Genomic DNA, 19,626 nt, shown 5'->3' with positions numbered 1-19,626 from the left:
AGCGCACAGTCAACTTGTGGAACTCCTTGCCTGAGGAGGTTGTGAAGGCTAGGACTATAACAGGGTTTAAAAGAGAACTGGATAAATTCATTGAAGTTAAATCCATTAATGGCTATTAGCCAGGATGGGTAAGGAATGGTGTCCCTAGCCTCTGTTTGTCAGAGGGTGGTGATGGACGGCAGGAGAGAGATCACTTGATCATTACTTGTTAGGTTCACTCCCTCTTCGGGCCCTGGTATTGGCCACTGTTGGTAGACAGGATAATGGGCTGGATGGACTTTCTTCTGAACCAGTATGACCATTCTTATGTTCTAGCACCCACTGACTTTCAATGGGAGTTTGATGTATAATTGTCAAATCCCACCTGTAAAAATCTCACTCATTCACACCATGGCTACCCACTCTTCCTTTTTCTCATTGCAATAGGATAACCACTGCTGCCAGTGTCAGAGAAACAGAAATAACACTGGGAATAAAAGATAATGAAGTTATGACAATTTACACCAGCTGAGGATCTGGCCTTATTGACATGAATACATTTAAATAAATACAACTGAATGGCATATAGAACTCTAAAAAATCCTCAGTATCTTCATGCTATAATGCGGAATGCCTTGGCTGACAGGAACCTGGGCCACCTAGATGGTTCATTTGTGACCAGTTAATAGATTTATTGCCATTTCAATCACCCTTTCTGAACACCCTACCTTTCTGGACAGCTCTTCTCAGGGCCTCCTTGACGTCTTTGTTTCTCAGGCTGTAGATGAGGGGATTGATCAGGGGTGTCATAACAGTGTAAAGGATAGAAAAAAATTTGTTCAGGGCTTTCAGTGAACCGGTGTTGGGTAATATATAGACAATCATTAGGGCGCCATAGAAAACTGTAACCACAATAAGATGGGAAGAGCAGGTGGAAAATGCCTTTTGCCTCCTGGTGGTGGAAGGGATTCTCAGGATGGTGGAGATGATAAAAATATAAGATGTCAGGGTCAAAATAAATGGGGAAACAATGTCTATGGAGGAGAATATGAGGGTCACCAGGGTAACCAGACTGGTATCACTGCAAGAAAGTTTAATCATGGGGCTGAAATCACAAAAGAAATGATCAATTTCATTGGGGCCGCAGAAGATTAATTGTGATACCAAACATATTAATATGGTAAGAACTATGAATGAACTTAGCCATGATCCAACTGCTAGCTGCATACAAAACCTACCATTCATAAGGGCTGCATAGTGTAATGGTTTACATATCGCTAAGTATCGATCATAAGACATCAAAGCTAGCAGATAACACTCAACAGTCACCAGGACACCAAACAAATAAAACTGCACAATGCAGCCCGTCACAGAAATGGTCTTGTCTCCAGTTAGGAAATTGGCCAGCATCCTGGGCAGTATGGTGGAGGTATAGCAGATTTCCAAGCAGGACAAATTCCCCAGAAAGAAGTACATGGGGGTGTGAAGGTGCTGATCAGACACAACTATCGCAACAATGAGTATATTTGCAGTCATGGTGACTATGTAAATCACTAGAAACAGCACGAAGAAAAGAATTTGCAGTCCAGGGAGATTCCCAAATCCCAGCAGGATGAATTCTGTGATAGATGTTTGATTTTCCCCTTCTGCTTTCTCCATTCTCAATGTGATGTAACTAGTGATTGAGAAAAACTAATGATCAGCTAAGGAATTTGCTGTACAATTAAACTCACTTCCCTCCATTTGATACCATATAAATTCAAAGTGCAGGATTATGTTCTCTCTCAAATGAGCATCTGCTTCATACCCAGAAGTTTCATAGGGTACTAGGATGGAGAAATCCAACAGCCCACCCAAAGAGCAGGACCACAGTTAATATATTCCTCTTCTACACCTGCCCTCACATTTATTCATGCATTGATTCACAGATTTAAAGGTCACCAGATGACTAAATCATCTCAACTGATGCCCTCTACAACACATGCCAAAGAATTTCCAGAATTATCCCTGCATTGACCTTAATAAATTGTGTCTGGCTAAAACATGTTTTCCAGAAATACACTCAGGGCCAAATTTTCAACATCTTTAGGTTAATAGTGAGATTTTCAAAAAGATCCAGGCAACACAAGTGCATTTGTTTAAATGGCTCTTAGGCAACTAAATGTTTTTAAAATTCCACGAGGTGACTAAATACCTTTAAAAATCCATCTTGCTTTTGGCTATACAAGAAGGCTGTGATACAGGACAGAATAGAAACCAAATCTCCCAAATGACAGGCTAGTGCCCTAATCATAGGACTATCCTTCCACTTGAAATATAAAATAGAGCATTAAATGGTCAGAGAAAGCTTGTCCCACTGGTACTACTGCTTCCTTATCTGTAAGAATTTCCAGTCTCCATTCAGCACACTCCAACATACAGCTCTGACCCATGTGGTGCTCAGAACCTTCCAAGAAATGATAAGGGTCCCTCAACTTCCTCTGAAATCGAGGAAGAAGATACTGAGTGGGAGACCTATAGCATCTCACAAGATTGGGTTTGGAAGCTGAATAGGAAACTGTTCCCAGAAAAGTCTGGGTAAGCCGATGAAACCACGCCGGAAAACTGTACTGAAATGTCCTTGAGAAAGTAATGAGATGTCCAGGAGAGGGAGATGGATAGAGAGTAGGAGAGTGAGGGACATACATTTGAAGGAATATGGAAGGTGATTGATGGACAGATGGAAGGGTGTTTATGGGAACAGACAGAGGTTTAAGGAGATAGGTAGATAGATGTGTAAGATGATCAGCAGAGATATAAAGGGATGTATAAGGGGACAGATAGAGAGACAAGTGTGCAAGGTAAAGATGGAGGAGTAGATAGAAAGACAGATGGAGAGATTGTGTAAGAAGCTCCATAGAGGAACAGATGGAGTTTTATGGAATAGATACATCTCCATTAGCAATAAATCATGGTATGATTCTAAAGCCCTTACTCAGGCAAAGCTCCCACTAAGTAAGGAGACTATCTAACAAGCATGTCTTTCCAACTAAGGGCTGAGTCTGAGTCAGAGTTTGAAGATTTGCCCCGATACTAGTCACACTCACCTTTAATACTCAGCATGAAGCAGTGACCACTCCATCAATGGTGACGGGGTCTGGTCTCGCAGTCAGTCTTGTCCTCTCAGTTTCCTGGGGAGACACCTACATGTGGCTGTTGGTATGGGCCTCTCTCCTGCTGCCCAGCTTGATTGTTTGCATGACACACACCCTTATTTGACTCCTGCAGCCTCCCCTGCTTAACTCTGCTGCTGAGATTTCTCTTGGGCCTGCTATTGGTGATCACTTAGAATTACCTTCATAGGGGAATTAACAGTAAGTTGTTTATCAAAATAGTGCAATACCAAAGCCAATAGCATTGACATTGGGTGGAGACGTCCCCCAGGGGTGAATTTATCAAAAGGGGGACACTATATCCTAGCAAAAAGGATAGGTAAAGTAAAAGTGGGGCAGTCAAGGGACAGGGAGCAGGGGGGGTTGGATGGGGCAGAGGTTCGAGGGCAGTCGGGCAGGGAGAAGGGGGGGTTAGATGGGTCACGGGTTTGGGGGGGGCAATCAGGGGACAGGCAGTGGTTGGATAGGAGTCCCAGGGGTTTCTCAGGGGACAGGTAGGGGGTGGGATCCTAGGGGAGAAGTTGGAGGGGGCTCAGGAGAAGGCAGTTGGGGACAAGGAGAAGGGAGGCTTAGATAGGGGGTGGGATCCTGGGGGGCCGTTAGGGGCAGGGGTCCCAGGAGGGGGTGATCAGGGAGCAGGGGGTTTGGATGGGTTGGGGTTTCTGTGGGGGGCAGTCGGAGGGAGTGGATGGTGTCAGGGTGGGGCTACCCTCCCTCCCCATGGAGTGTCCTATTTTTTGAATGTTAAAATATGGCATTCCTATTTCACAGTGCAACTCTCCATTCACAGCAGACTGCAGTTCAGGTCTCAGCTACCTCACTTCTTCCCCTTCTTTCCTGTTGGTAGTGGCCAAGGAAATGCTGGGAAATGTAGTTCTTTCCCTGTTCCAGGGCTGGCTCTATTGGCAGGGAGCTAACCAAGGAACTACAGCTCCCAGAGCCCCCTGTTGGTTCTCAGTTCCCATGCAGGATCCCTGCTGCCCTTGCAAATGGGCTGCCCCAAGCACATGCTTGCTTTGCTAGTGCCTAGAGCTGCCCCTGGGAGCACCTCAGCTAACAGGGCACCGAGGTCCTGAGACGGGCAGCACAGTATGGGGAGAAGGTGACCAGCCCTCTGTGGCGAAAGAAGTGGTTTGGGACTATTTAGAAAAATTAGACAAGTACAAGCCAATGGGGCTGGATGCGCTGCATCCAAGCATGCTAAAGGAGTTGTTGGATGTGATTGCAGAGCCATTGGCCATTGTCTTTGAAAACTCATGGTGAATGGGGGAGGTCCCAGATGACTGGAAAAAGGCTAATGTAGTGCCCATCTTTAAAAAAGGGAAGAAGGAGGATCCGGGGAACTACAGGCCAGTCAGCCTCACCTCAGTCGCTGGAAAAATCATGGAGCAGGTCCTCAAGGAATCAATTCTGAAGCACTTAGAGGAGAGGAAAGTGATCAGGAATGGATTCACCAAGGGCAAGTCATGCCTGACTAACCTAATTGCCTTCTATGACAAGGTAACTTGCTCTGTGGATGAGGGGAAAGCAGTAGATGTGATATATCTTGACTTTAGCAAATTTTCTGATACAGTCTCCCACATATTCTTGCCAGCAAGTTAAAGAAGTATGGGCTGGATGAATGGACTATAAGATGGATAGAAAGCTGGCTAGATCGTCGGGCTCAACAGGTAGTGATCAACGGCTCCATGTTTAGTTGGCAGCTGGTTTCAAATGGATTCCCCCTGGGGTCGGTCCTGGGGCCGGTTTTGTTCAATATCTTCATTAATGATCTGGAGGATGACGTGGACTGCACTCTCAGCAAGTTTGCAGATGACACTAAACTGGCAGGAATGGTAAATATGCTGGAGGGTAGGGATAGGATACAGAGGGATCTAGACAAATTAGAGGACTGGGCCAAAAGAAATCTAATGAGATTAAACAAGGACAAGTGCAGAGTCCTGCACTTAGGACGGAAGAATCCCATTCACTGTTACAGACTAGAGACCGAATGGCTAGGGTGCAGTTCTGCAGAAAAGGATCTAGGGGTTACAGGGGACGAGGGGCCGGATAAGAGTCAACAGTGTGCCCTTGTTGCCAAGAAAGCTAACAACATTTTCGGAGTATAACTAGGGGCATTGCCAGCAGATCGAGAGACGTGATCATTCCCCTCTATTCAACATTGGTGAGGCCTCATCTGAAGTACTGTGTCCAGTTTTGGATCCCACACTACAAGAAGAGTGTGCAAAAATTGGAAAGAGTCCAGCGGAGGGCAACAAAAATGATTAGGGGGCTGAATAACATGAATTATGAGGAGAGGCTGAAGGACCTGGGATTGTTTAGTCTGCAGAAGAGAAGAATGAGGGGGGATTTGATAGTTGCTTTCAACTACCTGAAAGGGGGTTCCAAAGAGGATGGATCTGGCCTGTTCTCAGTGGTACCAGATGACAGAACAAGGAGTAATGGTCTCAAGTTGCAGTGGAGGAGGTTTAGTTTGGATATTAGAAAAACTTTTTCAGTAGGAGGGTGGTGAAGCACTGGAATGGGTTACCTAGGGAGGTGGTGGAATCTCCTTCCTTAGACGTTTTTATGGTCAGTCTTGACAAAGCCCTGGCTGGGATGATTTAGTTGGGAATTGGTCCTGCTTTGAGCAGGGGGTTGGACCAGATGACCTCCTGAGGTCCCTTCCAACCCTGATATTCTATGTTTCTATGAGGGACATGGGGCCAAGAGGCAGTGGCGCTCTGGAGCTGGAACGAACTAATTCCCGGAAGCCACAAGCAGGAGGTGCCGTGGGGTGAATCCACACACCTACAGGCCCCCTTCTCCTTTCTCTGTGAGCTGTATGTAGGTTTCCATTTTTACCATTCTCTGTGTGAAATGCCTGGGTGATTGAGAAAAAGCAATACTCATTAGGGATTTTGCTGTACAATTAAACTGAGTTGATTTCCATGCATTTGATTCCATAAAAATTCAGATTGGAAACTTGGATGGGGATTTATGCTTTCTTGCTGAGGAACTGCTTCACAGCCAGGTGTTCAATAAGGTACTGGGATAGATATTCCCCAAAATCCCAGACAAAAAGCAGCAACATAGTCAATGTATCACTCTTCTGCACCTCTTCCCAACATAGATTCAAAGATTTAGAGGCCAGAAGGGATCATTAGATCCTCTAATCTGATCTCCTCTATAACACAGGGCACCAAATTTCCTCAATTACCTCTCAATAAATTTTGTTATGCTAAAACATATTTTCCAGAAAAGACCCAAGGATTTTAGGCACCTGCTAGAATTTTAAACATCCAGGCAACCAAAACTCATTGATTTAAATGAGTGTTAGTCACCCAGGGGCTTTTGAAAATGTCACTAAGTGATTAAATACCTTTAAAAATCAGGTCCAGAGCAATTTAATCAAGGCTTCACAGGAAGGCTGTATCACAGCAGAGAATAGAAACCAATTCTTCCTAATGACAGGCTGGTGTCTTAAGCACTGGACTATAGTTCCTCTTGAAAACTATGACAGACAAAAATGGGCAGGCAAAGTTTGTCACACAGGTGCTACAACTTCCTAATCTGTAAGGATTTCCAGTCCCCATTTAGTGTAAACTCCTTTCCCGTGTGATGCTCATCACCCTGCAATTAATGCTGAGGACCCTCAACTCTCTCTGAAGTCCGGGGAGAAAATATTCAGTGATAGTCCCAGAGCATCACACAAGATTGGATTGGTAAGGTGCATAGAAATCTGTACCACATGAAGATCTGGAGATGCAGCTAAGAAACTGAGGGGAATGTTTCCAGAGATAGGTAGATATTGGTATGGATACAAAGATCTCCTTTGTGTTGCATCAATTTTCCCAGCAGAACATCATGATGAGCTTGTAAAGTCTGTACTTGAGCAACGCTCCCAAGGAGTAAGGACACTGTCCAAGAGTAGTGGCTTTCAGATTAAGGGCTGAGTCTGTGGATAAGATTGAATGTCTTCCCTGAAACTGGTAACACTCACTTCTAATCCTCAGCATCCTCTCCATCAATGGTGATCGGGTTTTGTCTCACAGTTAGTCTTCTTCTCTCAGTTCCTAAGGAGACACCTACATGTTGCTATTGGGATATGTCTGTCTCCTGCTACTCATCATGTCTGTTTGCATCACACAAGCCCTTATATGACTCTTGCTCCAGATTCTCACAAGGTTTATCAGGGAAAGCAGCCTCGCCTTGACCCTTCCAGCTGCCAGGATTTTCCTTGGGCCCTGTTGCCAGTGAGCACTTAGGATGACCTTCAGAAGGGAATTAACACTGTGGTGTTTGTTAAAACAGTGTAACAGGAAAGCTGAGGTTGCCAGCATTTGAATCCCTAAGGAAATTTCCACTTTCCCAGTCACAATATAATGGCCCTCTCCCTCAGGGGGTCCCCTGGAGAGGCAAATCTGCATTGTATGTTGCTAACACTGTTGCAGGCATTGCAAGGTATTTCGAGAAGGGTTAAAGGTGCAAGTGTGGAGTGAATGGTTCCTTTGCAGGTTGCAAGAGGCCTAAGAGGGAGGGAGGGAGAAGAGATCGAGTTAACTTGCCACCTCAGCTCAGTCCAAAAATAAGATGCTGGCTGCAGTCCAAGGTCACTGCGCTCAAACAGACTCTATATAGTCAAGAAGCCTATGCACTGTTAGCTGTCGTGAGGGCATCGCGCATGGCAGCACAGTTACTCACAAAGTTAGCAGAGGATGAATCACAGACACCCGAGTGTCATATGGACAGCAGCAACTTATCAGTGCTTTGTGCATTCACAGAGCAGGTGCATACAGTAGAGCGTCACTTTTGGGCTAGGGAAACAAGCACTGATTGGTGGGATCATATTGTCATGTAGGTGTGGGATGATGACCAGTGCGTACAGAACTTTAGGATGCATAAAGCAACCGTCATGAAGCTATGTGCTGAGCTGGCCCCCAACCTGTGGTGCAAGGACACCTGATTGAGAGCTGCCCTTCCAGTAGAGAAGTGCGTTGCAATCACTGTGTGGAAGCAGGCGAATCCAGACTGCTACCAGTCATTTGCAAATCAATTTGGAGTTGGAAAGTCCAGTGTTGGGGCTGTATTACTCCAAGTGTGCAGGGCAATAAATCGCAGCCTGCTGCATAGGACCGTGACTCTGGGAAATATACATGGGACATAGTGGCCGGCTTTGCAGAGATGGGGTTCCCTAACTGTGGCGGGGCCATTGATGGCACACATATTCCAATTTTAGCCCCAGACCACCTTGCCTCTGAATCCATCAATAGGAAGGGATACTTCTCCATGGTGTTGCAGGTGCTTGTGGATCACCAGGGGCATTTCATGGACATCAATAAATGCTGGTCTGGAAAGGTGCATTATGCACGCTTTTTCAGGAGCTGCAAGAAGGGACTTTCTTTCCAGACCACAGTTCACAGTGGGGGATGTGGAAATGCCCATCGTAATCCTGGGAGACTCAGTGTACCCCTTACAGCCCTGGCTCATGAAACCTTACACAGGGCACCTGGAAATCAGCAAGGAGCGTTTTAACAACAGGCTGAGCAGGTGCTGCATGGTAGTTGAATGTGCCTTTTGCCATTTAAAAGCTCGCTGGAGGTGTTTAAATGTCAGGCTAGACCTTACTGTGTGAATCTAAGGGTGAAATGTTTGCTTAGATACAGAACACTGAGGCAGAGCATTTGGCTGCACAGTTCGAACAGCCAGATGCTAGGGCTCTGGGCTCCTCTGAACATCAGAGAGGCTTTGAGGAACCACTTTGACAATAAGGGGCAGTAACACGTCTGCTTTGGAGTTGCTTCCCTGTTGCAACCATGTACAATTTTGGGGCCCAAGATCCATGCAACACAATGCTTTAGAAGCCTGTTCCTGAGAGTGAATTGCTTGTTATAGGCTTTTATAGACCACAGAATAAAAACACTGTACCATTAAATACTTTAGCCTTTTTATTTGTTGTTAAAAAGGGTAAAATCTCACAACTGTGTGTAGGTCCAGCTATCATTGTGCAAGCTGTGAGAAGGCATGGAGTGATGGGGAAACTCAGGAGTGCTGTGGAGTGAAAAGGAATGTGTGGGCATAGAGGGAGGTGGGGTTGGCAAATAATTGTGTATCTGCTGCAGAGGCACTCAGACTTGATCTGCTCAGTCTGCAGCTGTATCAAGCACTTGAGCATCTCTGTCTGATCCTCCATAACGTTTATCATCCACCCTGTTGCTTGCCTAGCAAAAGCAGCATTCTCTTTTCTGTCCTGCCTTCCGGCTTCCCAGCACTCTCTCCATGCCCTGCTCTGTCTCTCATCACACTACAGCACCTCGCAGAATATCTCCTCTTTGCTTCATCTAGGATATTTTCTTATCTGTTGCAACCAGTTGGCAGGAGTCCATGGTGTGTTCCTCAAGGTCTGTGCTGAACCGAAAAGGGATTGTTACATTCCAGCAAACAACTGAAACATTTTCATATAAAGCGCATTTTGCTAATAGAAATCACTGAGATTCTAGGCAGGCGCACACAGCCCCGGGATCACCCCAAATCATGAGTTCTGAGAGTAGGAGGAAGGCGGTTGTGTATAGGGACAAAAAGGTCTCGGCTTACAGGGAAGCTTTTCAGGGAACTCATTCTAAAATTATCCCACAATTTTTCACAAGCAGCCAACCTGCTGGCTGACATCTCGCTGATGAGGGTGACTAGGGAAACCAGGGTTCAGTTTTTGAATGCTAGTGGCTTTCACCCCAGCCTATATGCAGCTCAGCTATGTGGTGCTTTGGTCCCAGTTCCAGTGATTGCTAAATGGCATGGTACAGTTTCCTACCATGGAGGACTTAAAAAGACTGCAATCCCTTGGAATCTGTGGCAGAGGATTAACAAGTACCTCTTTGAACCTTGCCAGAGCCTCTCTTTGGAGGATTCCCTGTAGGTCTTGATGTCCATCAACACCCTGCTTGGCCATGCAGATTAGCTACATAGGGCAATGTCCAGCTCACAGAAAACATTACCTGTCTCCCACTTTTTGATTCCCTACACAAGCCACAGCAACTTACCCGGAAGTCTTACCTGCTTCCTGCTCCCCGTTGAGCACTTCTGGAGTCAAGAAAAGTTCCTGGCTGCCTGTCCCCCAGGCAACCCAGCTGGGAGAACCACATCCTCTTCTAGCTTGACTTTTTCATCCACAATTTCAGCCTCAGGTTACCTCTCTTTCAGCAGCCTATGAAGTATCCACAGGGTAACTGGTGATGGGGGTGGGATCACCACCGAGGATAGCATTCAGCTTCTTATAGAAGTAGGAGGTCTAAGGTGCACCACCGGAGTGATTGTTCACCTCCCGCACTTTATGGTATGCCTGCCTCAGCTCCTTTATCTTCGCTCTGACCTGGTGCTTGTCCCCATCAGAGCCTTTTTCACAAAAGCCTAGAGAAATTTGCCCATATGTGTCCCAATTCCTATGGGTCACTCACAGCTCTGACTGAACAGACTTCCTCTCCCCGTATACTGATCAGATCCAACAACTCAGCCGTGGTCCAAGCAGGAGCATGTTTGGGATTATAGCCAGCCGTGCTCATCTGGGAAGCTCCTCTGGGAAGCCAGCAAATGAGATTTAAATGAAATTTAAAAGTTCCAGGGCTTGTGAGGAGGAGGGGCAGGTTTGGCTGCAGGGCTGAAGAGTTCAAACCACTGACCAGAGCGGCAGCAGGGAAATTGTGGGATATTTTCTGGAGGCCAATAAAATAAAAAAAAAATCAAACCTGTGGTGTCAACACTGGCTGTTTGTCGACAATAAAGGGAGGGGAAAAGATTTTGTTGCTAAAACTAGGGTATTTTTTTTTAAAAGTGACCTGGCAGTGTGCACGTTATCGCGATTTTCTCAACAAAAGCCAGGTTTGGCGACAAAAGTTGCAAGTGTAGCCAAGCCCTAGGTGAAAGTTCCCAAACATACGTATGCTAACTTTGCACCTTAGCTCATCATACAGGATGTGGGCTGTAGATCCCTTGTTTAACTAAATTGGAATTGGAAGGAAGTGGTTTTTATGTCCAAGGCAATAAAGTCATGTCATTGGCTTTTGCCACACACACACACACACACACACACACACACACACACACTTTTTGCTCAGTATAATTTGACCCAATATAATATGAATTCATATATAACGCTGTAAAGCAATGCTCCGGGCGGGGGGGGGGGGAGGCGGGGCTGCGCACTCTGGCAGATCAAAGCAAGTTCGATATAATGCGGTTTCACCTATAACATGATAAGATTTTTTGCTCCTGAGGACAGCATTATATCAGGGTAGAGGTGTGTATATCAAACAAATAATTAAAAACCTATAAAAGAAAATATGAAACTTAAAAGAAAAGATATATAGGCAAACAAGCAGGCTAAGACTTAAATCATAGAATATTAGAGTTGGAAGGGAATTCAAGAGGTCATCTAGTTCAACCTGCTGCTCAAATAAGGACCAATCCCCAACTAAATCATCCCAGCTAGGGCTTTGTCAAGCCTGACATTAAAAAACTCTATGGAAGGAGATTCCATCACCTCCCTAGATAACCCATTCCAGTGCTTCACCACCCTCCTTCTGAAAAAGGGTTTTCCTAATATCCAACCTAAACCTCCCCCACTGAAACTTGAGACTGTTACTGTCTAGATCCATCCTCTTTGGAACCCCCTTTCAGATAGTTGAAAGCAGCTATCAAATCCCCCCTCATTCTTCTCTTCTGCAGACTAAACAATGCCGATTTCCTCAGCCTCTTCTCATAAATCATGTGCTCCAGCCCCCTAATCATTTTTGTTGCCCTCCGCTGGACTCTCTCCAATTTTTCCACATCCTTCTTGTAGTGTGGGGCCCAAAACTGGACACATGTACCTGTCATGTAACGTCAGTTCGTTGACAGGACATTATCTGATTGAATTATGTACCTGTGGTCAGAACTTTCACTTAAACTCTATTTTCAGCTCCCTAAAGACTTGGGTTTTTTTGTTGAGTTGTTTATCTGTTCAAAGTTCATAGATCTCAAGTCTTATGCTAAGTTGCTGAAGCTAATGTCTTACAGGATACAGGCCTATAGGTTTTTCTTGCATTACTGCTGAATTTAATACAAAGCGGAATATAATGCAAAGCAGTAAATATAATAAACGGCAACATAGCCCACTGGGCTTACAGTAACAGTGAATATCACAAAGGCAAATTAGCCAACTAGGCTTTAAAAAAGAAAGAAAGAAAGAAAGAAAGAAAGAAAGAAAGAAAGAAAGAAAGAAAGAAAGAAAATGACTGTAGAGTCTTCTTCATTAGTGCATGGAGTGCCTGGTTTGGGTTGGGGGGGAGGGAAGGAAGATGCGGCATGGAATTGGGTGAGGAGGGGTGGAGTCTGGCTTGGAAGTCTGTGTATGCAGGGGGAAGGATCTGTGTAGGGTGTCTAGTCAGTGTGCAAGGATAAAGGGTCTGGGTGAAGGTAATGGCCAGGATAGGAAGATAAGAGACCTGAGAGGAAGGAATGGCCACAAGTGGGTGGGGGTGTGTGTGATGTGTCTAGCTGGAGGGGCTGGCCACAGTGTGGGGAGAGGGCCCAGCTTGAGTCAGAGTGTAGGGCATAAGGGGGATCTGGCTACAGGTACTGATAAGGCAGGTATAAAGGGGTTCTAATGGAGGAAACAGCTCATCAGAGTCTATGGTGAGGGGCCCAGGATGGGCATTCTGGCCGGAGTAGAGGGTGGAGATGGGTCTGGCTCCAAGGGCTAACTTGTGTGAGGGGAGAGAGGCTTGGTGGGAGGGGCTGTATGGTGTGAGAGGTGGGGAAAAGGGTCTGGGCAGGAGACGCTGGCCAGAATATATTAAAAAAACAGAAAGTAAAATAATATAAATTTTAAAAAGTTTTTAAAAATATAAATAAAATTTAAAGGTTAAAATAAAAGATTTTTTTTAAAGTAAAATCTAAAATTGTGTTTCTGTAGCCATGTTGGTCTCAAGATATTAGAGACAGAAGGTGGGTGAGATGATCTCTCTTATGGGACCAACTTCTGCTGGTGAGAGAGACATGCTGATTTCAGCTGAAGATGATCTCTGTGCAACCTCAAAAGCTTGTCTCTCTCACCAACAGAAGTTGGTCCAATAAGAGAGATCACTTCACCCACCTCGTGTCTCAGGTTTTTTTGAGGTATTTAAGCATTGCTGAGTTCAGCACTTGCAGTGCCTAACTGATTTAGGAGCCTGTCATAGGCTTCACCCCCACTCTGAACTTTAGGAGACAGATGTGGGGACCTGCATGCACACCTCTAAGTACCAACTTAGATCTGGTCTCGCTGCCACCATCCAGATTTCTGAGTTATCTGGAAAACTCTGTATTCCCCCCCAAAACCTTCCCCTCCCTGAGTAGCCTTGAGAGACTCCTCTACCAAGTCCCTGGTGAACATTGATCCAAATACATTGGATCTTAAAACAAGGAAGAATTATTCCTTTCCCCTCTCTTTTCCCCCCACCAGTCCCTGGTGAGTCCAGATCCAATTCCCTTGGATCTAAAAAACAGGGAAAAAATCAATCAGGTTCTTAAAAAGAAGTCTTTTAATTAAAGAAAAGAAAGGTAAAAGAAAAAAAAACCTCTGGGAGACAGCATACAACCTGATCTCACAGACAACAGATTTAAAACACAGGATGTTTCCCTGTGCAAAAACCTTAGTACACACAAGAATACCCAAATTTGATTACTCCCCTAATTGCACAAAGACAGGTTACAAAAGAAAATAAACATAAACCTATTTATTCCTTTCTAAAACTTACTACTCTGATAAGAGGCTGGTTCCTTGATCTTTTTCACTCAGGCTGAAACTGAAACTGACCCTAAACAAAGGAAATTTCCCTCCTTCCTTTTGAAACACCTTGTTCCCCCATTGATTCCTCTGGTCAGGTGTCAGCTAGGCTAGGTGAACTTCTTAACCCTTTGCAGGTAAAAGAAGCATTAACCCTTAACTATCTGTTTATGACAGAGCCTGACAATGGGATTCTGGCTCCTATGTGCCCCTTTCTGAAAATGAGATCTAGGCTCCTAAATCAGTTAGATGTTGCAAAGCTGAGCACAACAGCACCTTTTAAAATCTGGCCCTCCAACAGGTCCAAATGTTTTCTTCCCCCTTGGCAAATGTTGATTTTCACTGATAAAGTGAAACCCAATCTCAGCTTTCATCTTGTGAATGAAGATGAATTATTCATAAGCAGGACTTTTTTGGTGAGCGCCCAGAGCTGAAACCTCAAAAGCCCTGAACGGAGGTGCAGAAGACTGAGAGAATCTTTACTCCCTTCCAATGTCATTGTAGGGCTAGTGGCAATCTTTCCTCACATGCATGAGACATAAAATCTCTCTACCTAGAAGAAAATATTAAGCATTTTTAAAAGAATGCTTGGTTTTATTAGATTAAAATTTCAGACCTTGTCACAATATAAGAGATTCCAAGACATGACTTTTTTATTGAAACTTTCTTTATTAACTTTCTTTATGCTTTGGAACTAATATTGTAACATGCAATTAAATCTGCACTGTACTTACAAAGTACACACAAGGAAACTAATGGATATGTCTATCTTATTTGAGGTTGAAATTTTCAGAGGTGCCTATGGAGTTAAGTACCCAACTCCCATTGAATTCCAAAGGGAGTTGAGTGCTTAATTCCCTTAGGCCTCTTTGAAAGTCCCAGTCAAAGATTTTTCTTTCTTTCTTTCTTTCTTTCTTTCTTTCTTTCTTTTACTTCAAATGAGAAACTCCATTTGTCAGCATTGTTTACATTGAATTTAGCCAGATTCTTCATATCTTGCTGAGAAGAGCTGTTTAGGTCTGTCCTATCAGGATCTATGCATTGATCTGACATCCAGAATCACAGAATAATAATTTGTTTTTTCAATTCTGAGTAAGATTTTCTAAAATGTCCTCAAACACCATGGTGAGAGATAGAATATCAAAGTTGGAAGGGATCTCAGGAAATCAGCTAGTCCAATCCTCTGCTCAAGGCAGGACCAATCCCCAGACAGATTTTTGACCCAGATCCCTAAATGGCCCCCTCAAGATTTGAACTAACAACCCTGGGTTTAGCCGATCAACATTCAAACCAGCTAGCTACCCCTCCCAATAGATAGAGAGTGTCAGAATGGAAATCATGCATTAATTTTAATAGCAAGAGTAATTAACCATTGAAGCAATTTATCAAGGGTCATGGTGGATCCGTCACTGACAATTTGAAAATCAAGATTGGATGTTTTTCTAAAAGATCTGCTCTAGAATTATTTTGAGGAATTTCTATGGCTTGTGTTGTACTGGAGGTCAGATTAGATTATCACAATGGTCTCTTCATGTCTTGAAATCTATGATAGATAGATAGACAGATAGATTTCCTTTAACATAAAGTTCAGTGCATGCAGACTGCAAGTTTAAGATCAGAGAAAATAATTGAGCCCATCTCTAGTTAAAATATTTTTAAAAAGAGATAAAAAGTCATCTTCAGAGCTTTCTTGTGGCTGCTAATACTGCACTAAGAAGCTTCTTCAGAGCCTCATGAAATTCCTTGTTCTTCAGACTATATACAATGGGGTTTAGCATTGGTGTCACCACCGTGTAAAGCAAAGAGATGACCTTGTTGAGCACCAGAGTGTGGTCTGAGGAAGGTACCACATACATTGCAATCAGAGTCCCATAGAATGTGCTAACAATGATAAGGTGAGAGGAGCAGGTGGAAAATGCCTTTTGCCTCCCAGTGTCGGAAGGGATCCTCAGGATGGCCTTGAGAATGCAAATGTAGGATGTCAGGATTAAGAGGAATGGGATCAGGGATACAGCTGAAGAGAAGGAGAAAACCATGATCTCAACCAAGTAAGTATCAGAGCAGGAGAGTTTTATCAGGGATGTAATATCACAAAAGAAATGGTCAATCTCATTGGGGCCACTGAAATTTAAATTAGAAAGCAAACATATGGTTATTGATGTTCCTACGAAGCCACTTGCCCAGGATCCAGCTGATAACTGAGTGCAAACCTTGCCGTCCATGAGCGTCATGTAATGCAGCGGCTTGCATATAGCTAAATATCGATCATATGACATGACAGTGAGAAGGAGACATTCAGCAACAGCCAGTGCACCAAAGACATAAAATTGCATCATGCAACCTGTGAACGAAATAAAGTTATCCTTGGTTACCATGCCAAACAGCAACCTGGGGACAAGATCTGTGGCATACCAGATATCTAAGAAGGATAAATTTCCTAAAAAGAAGTACATAGGGGTGTGGAGACTGCGATCAGTCAACACTGTAATTAAAATAAGGAGGTTTCCAATTATTGTCACAAGGTAAGTAGCTAAAAAAACCCAAAAGAGGACAATCTGGAATTTTTCAGAGCTTGAGAATCCCACAAGTATAAATTCGGTGATGACTGTTTGATTTTCTCTACACTTCTTCAACAGATGAACTTTCCCTAGAGAAAATAAAATGATAGTATAATTACTTGTATTTAAGTTTGGCAGAATTCCATTGTTATTATTGTATGATTCTGACAGATAATATTTATTTTTAAATGATTTTTTAAATTTTTATCAATATAAATTTTTACAGTTTTTAGAAATTATGGGGGGGGCATCAGACAATAATTATGTAATGACAGCTGATGGTGAGGGTCAAAAAGTTAAAGCTTTATAACCATTAAAACACTAAGTGTCAATATCATATTTCAAAATATACAAAGTAAACAGCATTAAATCAAACTCTCAATTTTCAGGACATATTTTTCTTACTTTGCCTATCTGTAAATTGATATTATTATCAATAGAAATATTTTTTTCATTGGTTTGTGTTTGTACTGGGAAATCAAAATGTACTGATATTTATTGATAAAAAGTCTTATCTTTCCAAGCCTACACATATTGCAGTAGTACGTGTTCCACCTAACCATCAGCAGAACCCCATTGTGTTAGCTTCTGGAGAAAGACAGAGTAATAATATATAGTCTTTTGTCTGGCAAAAAAAAATTCCCTGGAACCTAACCACCCCTATTTACATTAATTCTTATGGAGAAATTGGAGTCGCTTAACATCGTTTCCCTTAAAGTAGCATTTTTAAGGAACATAACTACAATGTTAAGCAAGGAGTTTCTGTAGAGAGATAGTCCATTTCAAACCCTTAGGAACAAAAGAAACTTCAGATGTTGAGATTTTTCACAAGATTAGATTTACACTCTTTACATACTTCCTCTTGCAATGGGCAAAACTCCTCATTTGAGTTACTTGAATTACATTGGAATACTCATTTTCTTTGCATACTCATTTTTAGCACTACCAGCTCTGCTTTAAAACTCAGACATTAACACCCATGTAAAGTAACTGCAAAGAGCGCAGATGTAATTGAATGGAAGGTACAGCTAGGTTGCTTACTACACTTATGTTGTTAAAGTTGAAAATCTGCACAAATTGCAAGACAGCAATGCCAAAAAAATAGTCATAAATGAATTGGTCCTCAGGAGGACTTAACTTTGAATCTCTCCCTCTAAAAGCACACACACAGCTCAACTTAAATGACTATATCTACCTGTTGGAAGTAGCAGTAGATTCATATCAGCCACTAGAATAGATACAGCCCAGTCATGTGTTAATGTGGGCTGAAGAAAGTAATTGATGTCCAGGCATGGAATTTGTAGAGTGTGTTGGGATGCGTCATTGAACTTGAGGAAGTAGGCTCATGTTTAGGTGTGGAGGGGCTTCAATGTAGCTATGCCAAGGATTGGTGCCAAATGTTTCTGCACCCTTTCTACATGTGATCACTTGTCTACAGGTTTTATATAGCAACAACCTCCATAATATATAGTCAGTGAGATTAGGAGAACATCCAATGGCACACAGAGTAAGTAAAACATGAAACTAAGATCACCATTGAAGCAAAGGTACCCACACTGTGAATATGAGAAGAAGGTATTGCACTGACAGATCAGATCCCATTGAAATCTCTTTGAAAATACCAGCATTCAAGAGGAGTAGGATCAGGACAATATTTTCAAAGTTCACTAAAGGATTTTGATATAATTCCCATTATAATTCATGGAAGCTGTATGTCTAAACACCTTATTTTGGTTTAAAAATCTCAGTGGTGCATAGCTGGGTACCTTAGCCCCCTCCTATGAAAATAAATAAGAATATAATTGACATCACCTGAGGATCTTTGGCCAGAATTTCCATGATATCTAAGTGCCTAGTGGGATTTTCAAAAACATCTTGGTGCCATTGAAATCAATGAGTTTTGATGCCTAGGTGCATTTGAAAAACACAATACCTGCATAAATTCTTTTAAAAATCCAATCTCTTGCATTTGATGTGATTTCTTTTCACAGACTGGGGTTTGACTGAACTATAGTTCTGCTCTAAACACCCAAATCCTATCACAATAGTGCATATTTTTACCTTTCATTTTCTTTAGTAATATCCTCTCCTTCTTCATGGACATTCATTGGCTACCTTAGGGCTTCTGCTGTCCTTTTTTTTTATGTACTTCTATCCATGACTTGATGACTTGCCAAACATCTTCTTGAAAGAATGTGCTAGGAGTGGTCTCCTATTAAATACTTTTAACAGGATCATACATCTCCTCTTGTGCTAAATCCATTGGGGTTAATTACAATGATTATAACTTTGAGTGTATTTTATAGAATAACAAAGTAAGATTCTAATTTCAAAGGGAATATTTGTCATTTGGTTCACTGGCACTACCCAGCAAAGCCTCAGTTTTCCTCGCAAAGATTTATTTTTTCTCAAAAAATTGAGAACCTCAATCAGAGTTTTTTTACCAGAAGATGATTTTTGTTCATTTGTTTTTCATTTGTGTTGGGGCCCAAATTTTGTGCTTCCAGCATTTTCCCTCATTTTTCTTTAGTTGTCATCTGCACATTTCTTGGCTTTCAAGTTTTCTTTTGTTAGACACAAATTTGAAATTTTTCACTAGAGGTGTTGACTAAAATTAAAATATTTTTATTAATATTTTTCAGCAGAAAAATAAAACATTCTCCAACAAGTTCAACTCATGATACTTTGTATGCATGTTCCAGTCCCAGCAGACAGTGGGTCTGATGCTGACTCTACAAAGCCAATGGATTTACAATTAATCAGACTGCAAAATCTTCCTCTCTTAGTTGATATAATCTTCAGGATAAGGGATTATGTCTTCTTAAGTGTTTACACATCACCAAGAACAAGGGATTTGGTGTTGATTGTCATCTCTGGATGTTTCTGTTATATCAATCAATCAATCAAACACCACCACAAGACCAAAATCAGGTCTTGTGACTGCATCATTATTTGTGAGCAGCAGCTGATGTCCACATTGGGGGTCTGAGAGGACAGTTGCTGAAATTACTCAACTGTCATGGATTTACATATTATGAAGAAACAGAAGAAAAAAGGGAAATATTGTCTTCAATGAGGAATAAGGGTAAAAAGCACCTCCACAGATCACAGTTCTAAAAAAGAATGTATGATGTCTACACTGCAATAAAACACCCAT

General features: G+C 42.7%; 2 protein-coding genes across 2 annotated transcripts; both read right to left on the bottom strand.

The window, feature by feature from the left end:
• Window positions 1-681: 681 nt before the first annotated feature.
• On the bottom strand, window positions 682-1,638 carry LOC115638018 (olfactory receptor 11A1-like). Its single transcript, XM_030539615.1, has one exon. It carries the CDS (start codon window positions 1,636-1,638, stop codon window positions 682-684), a length of 957 nt encoding a protein of 318 aa, XP_030395475.1.
• Window positions 1,639-15,590: 13,952 nt separating this feature from the next.
• LOC115638017 (olfactory receptor 11A1-like) lies at window positions 15,591-18,567 on the bottom strand. Its single transcript, XM_030539614.1, has 2 exons — window positions 18,531-18,567; window positions 15,591-16,558 (listed from the first exon to the last, which is right to left on the bottom strand). Exons 1-2 carry the CDS (start codon window positions 18,565-18,567, stop codon window positions 15,591-15,593), a joined length of 1,005 nt encoding a protein of 334 aa, XP_030395474.1.
• Window positions 18,568-19,626: the final 1,059 nt, after the last annotated feature.

This window comes from Gopherus evgoodei, chromosome 21, assembly GCF_007399415.2.
Source record: "Gopherus evgoodei ecotype Sinaloan lineage chromosome 21, rGopEvg1_v1.p, whole genome shotgun sequence".
In the NCBI taxonomy this organism is placed as follows: domain Eukaryota; kingdom Metazoa; phylum Chordata; order Testudines; family Testudinidae; genus Gopherus; species Gopherus evgoodei.
The sequence above is the reverse complement of the archived record's forward strand: the minus strand, read 5'-3'. Positions and strand labels throughout refer to the sequence as shown.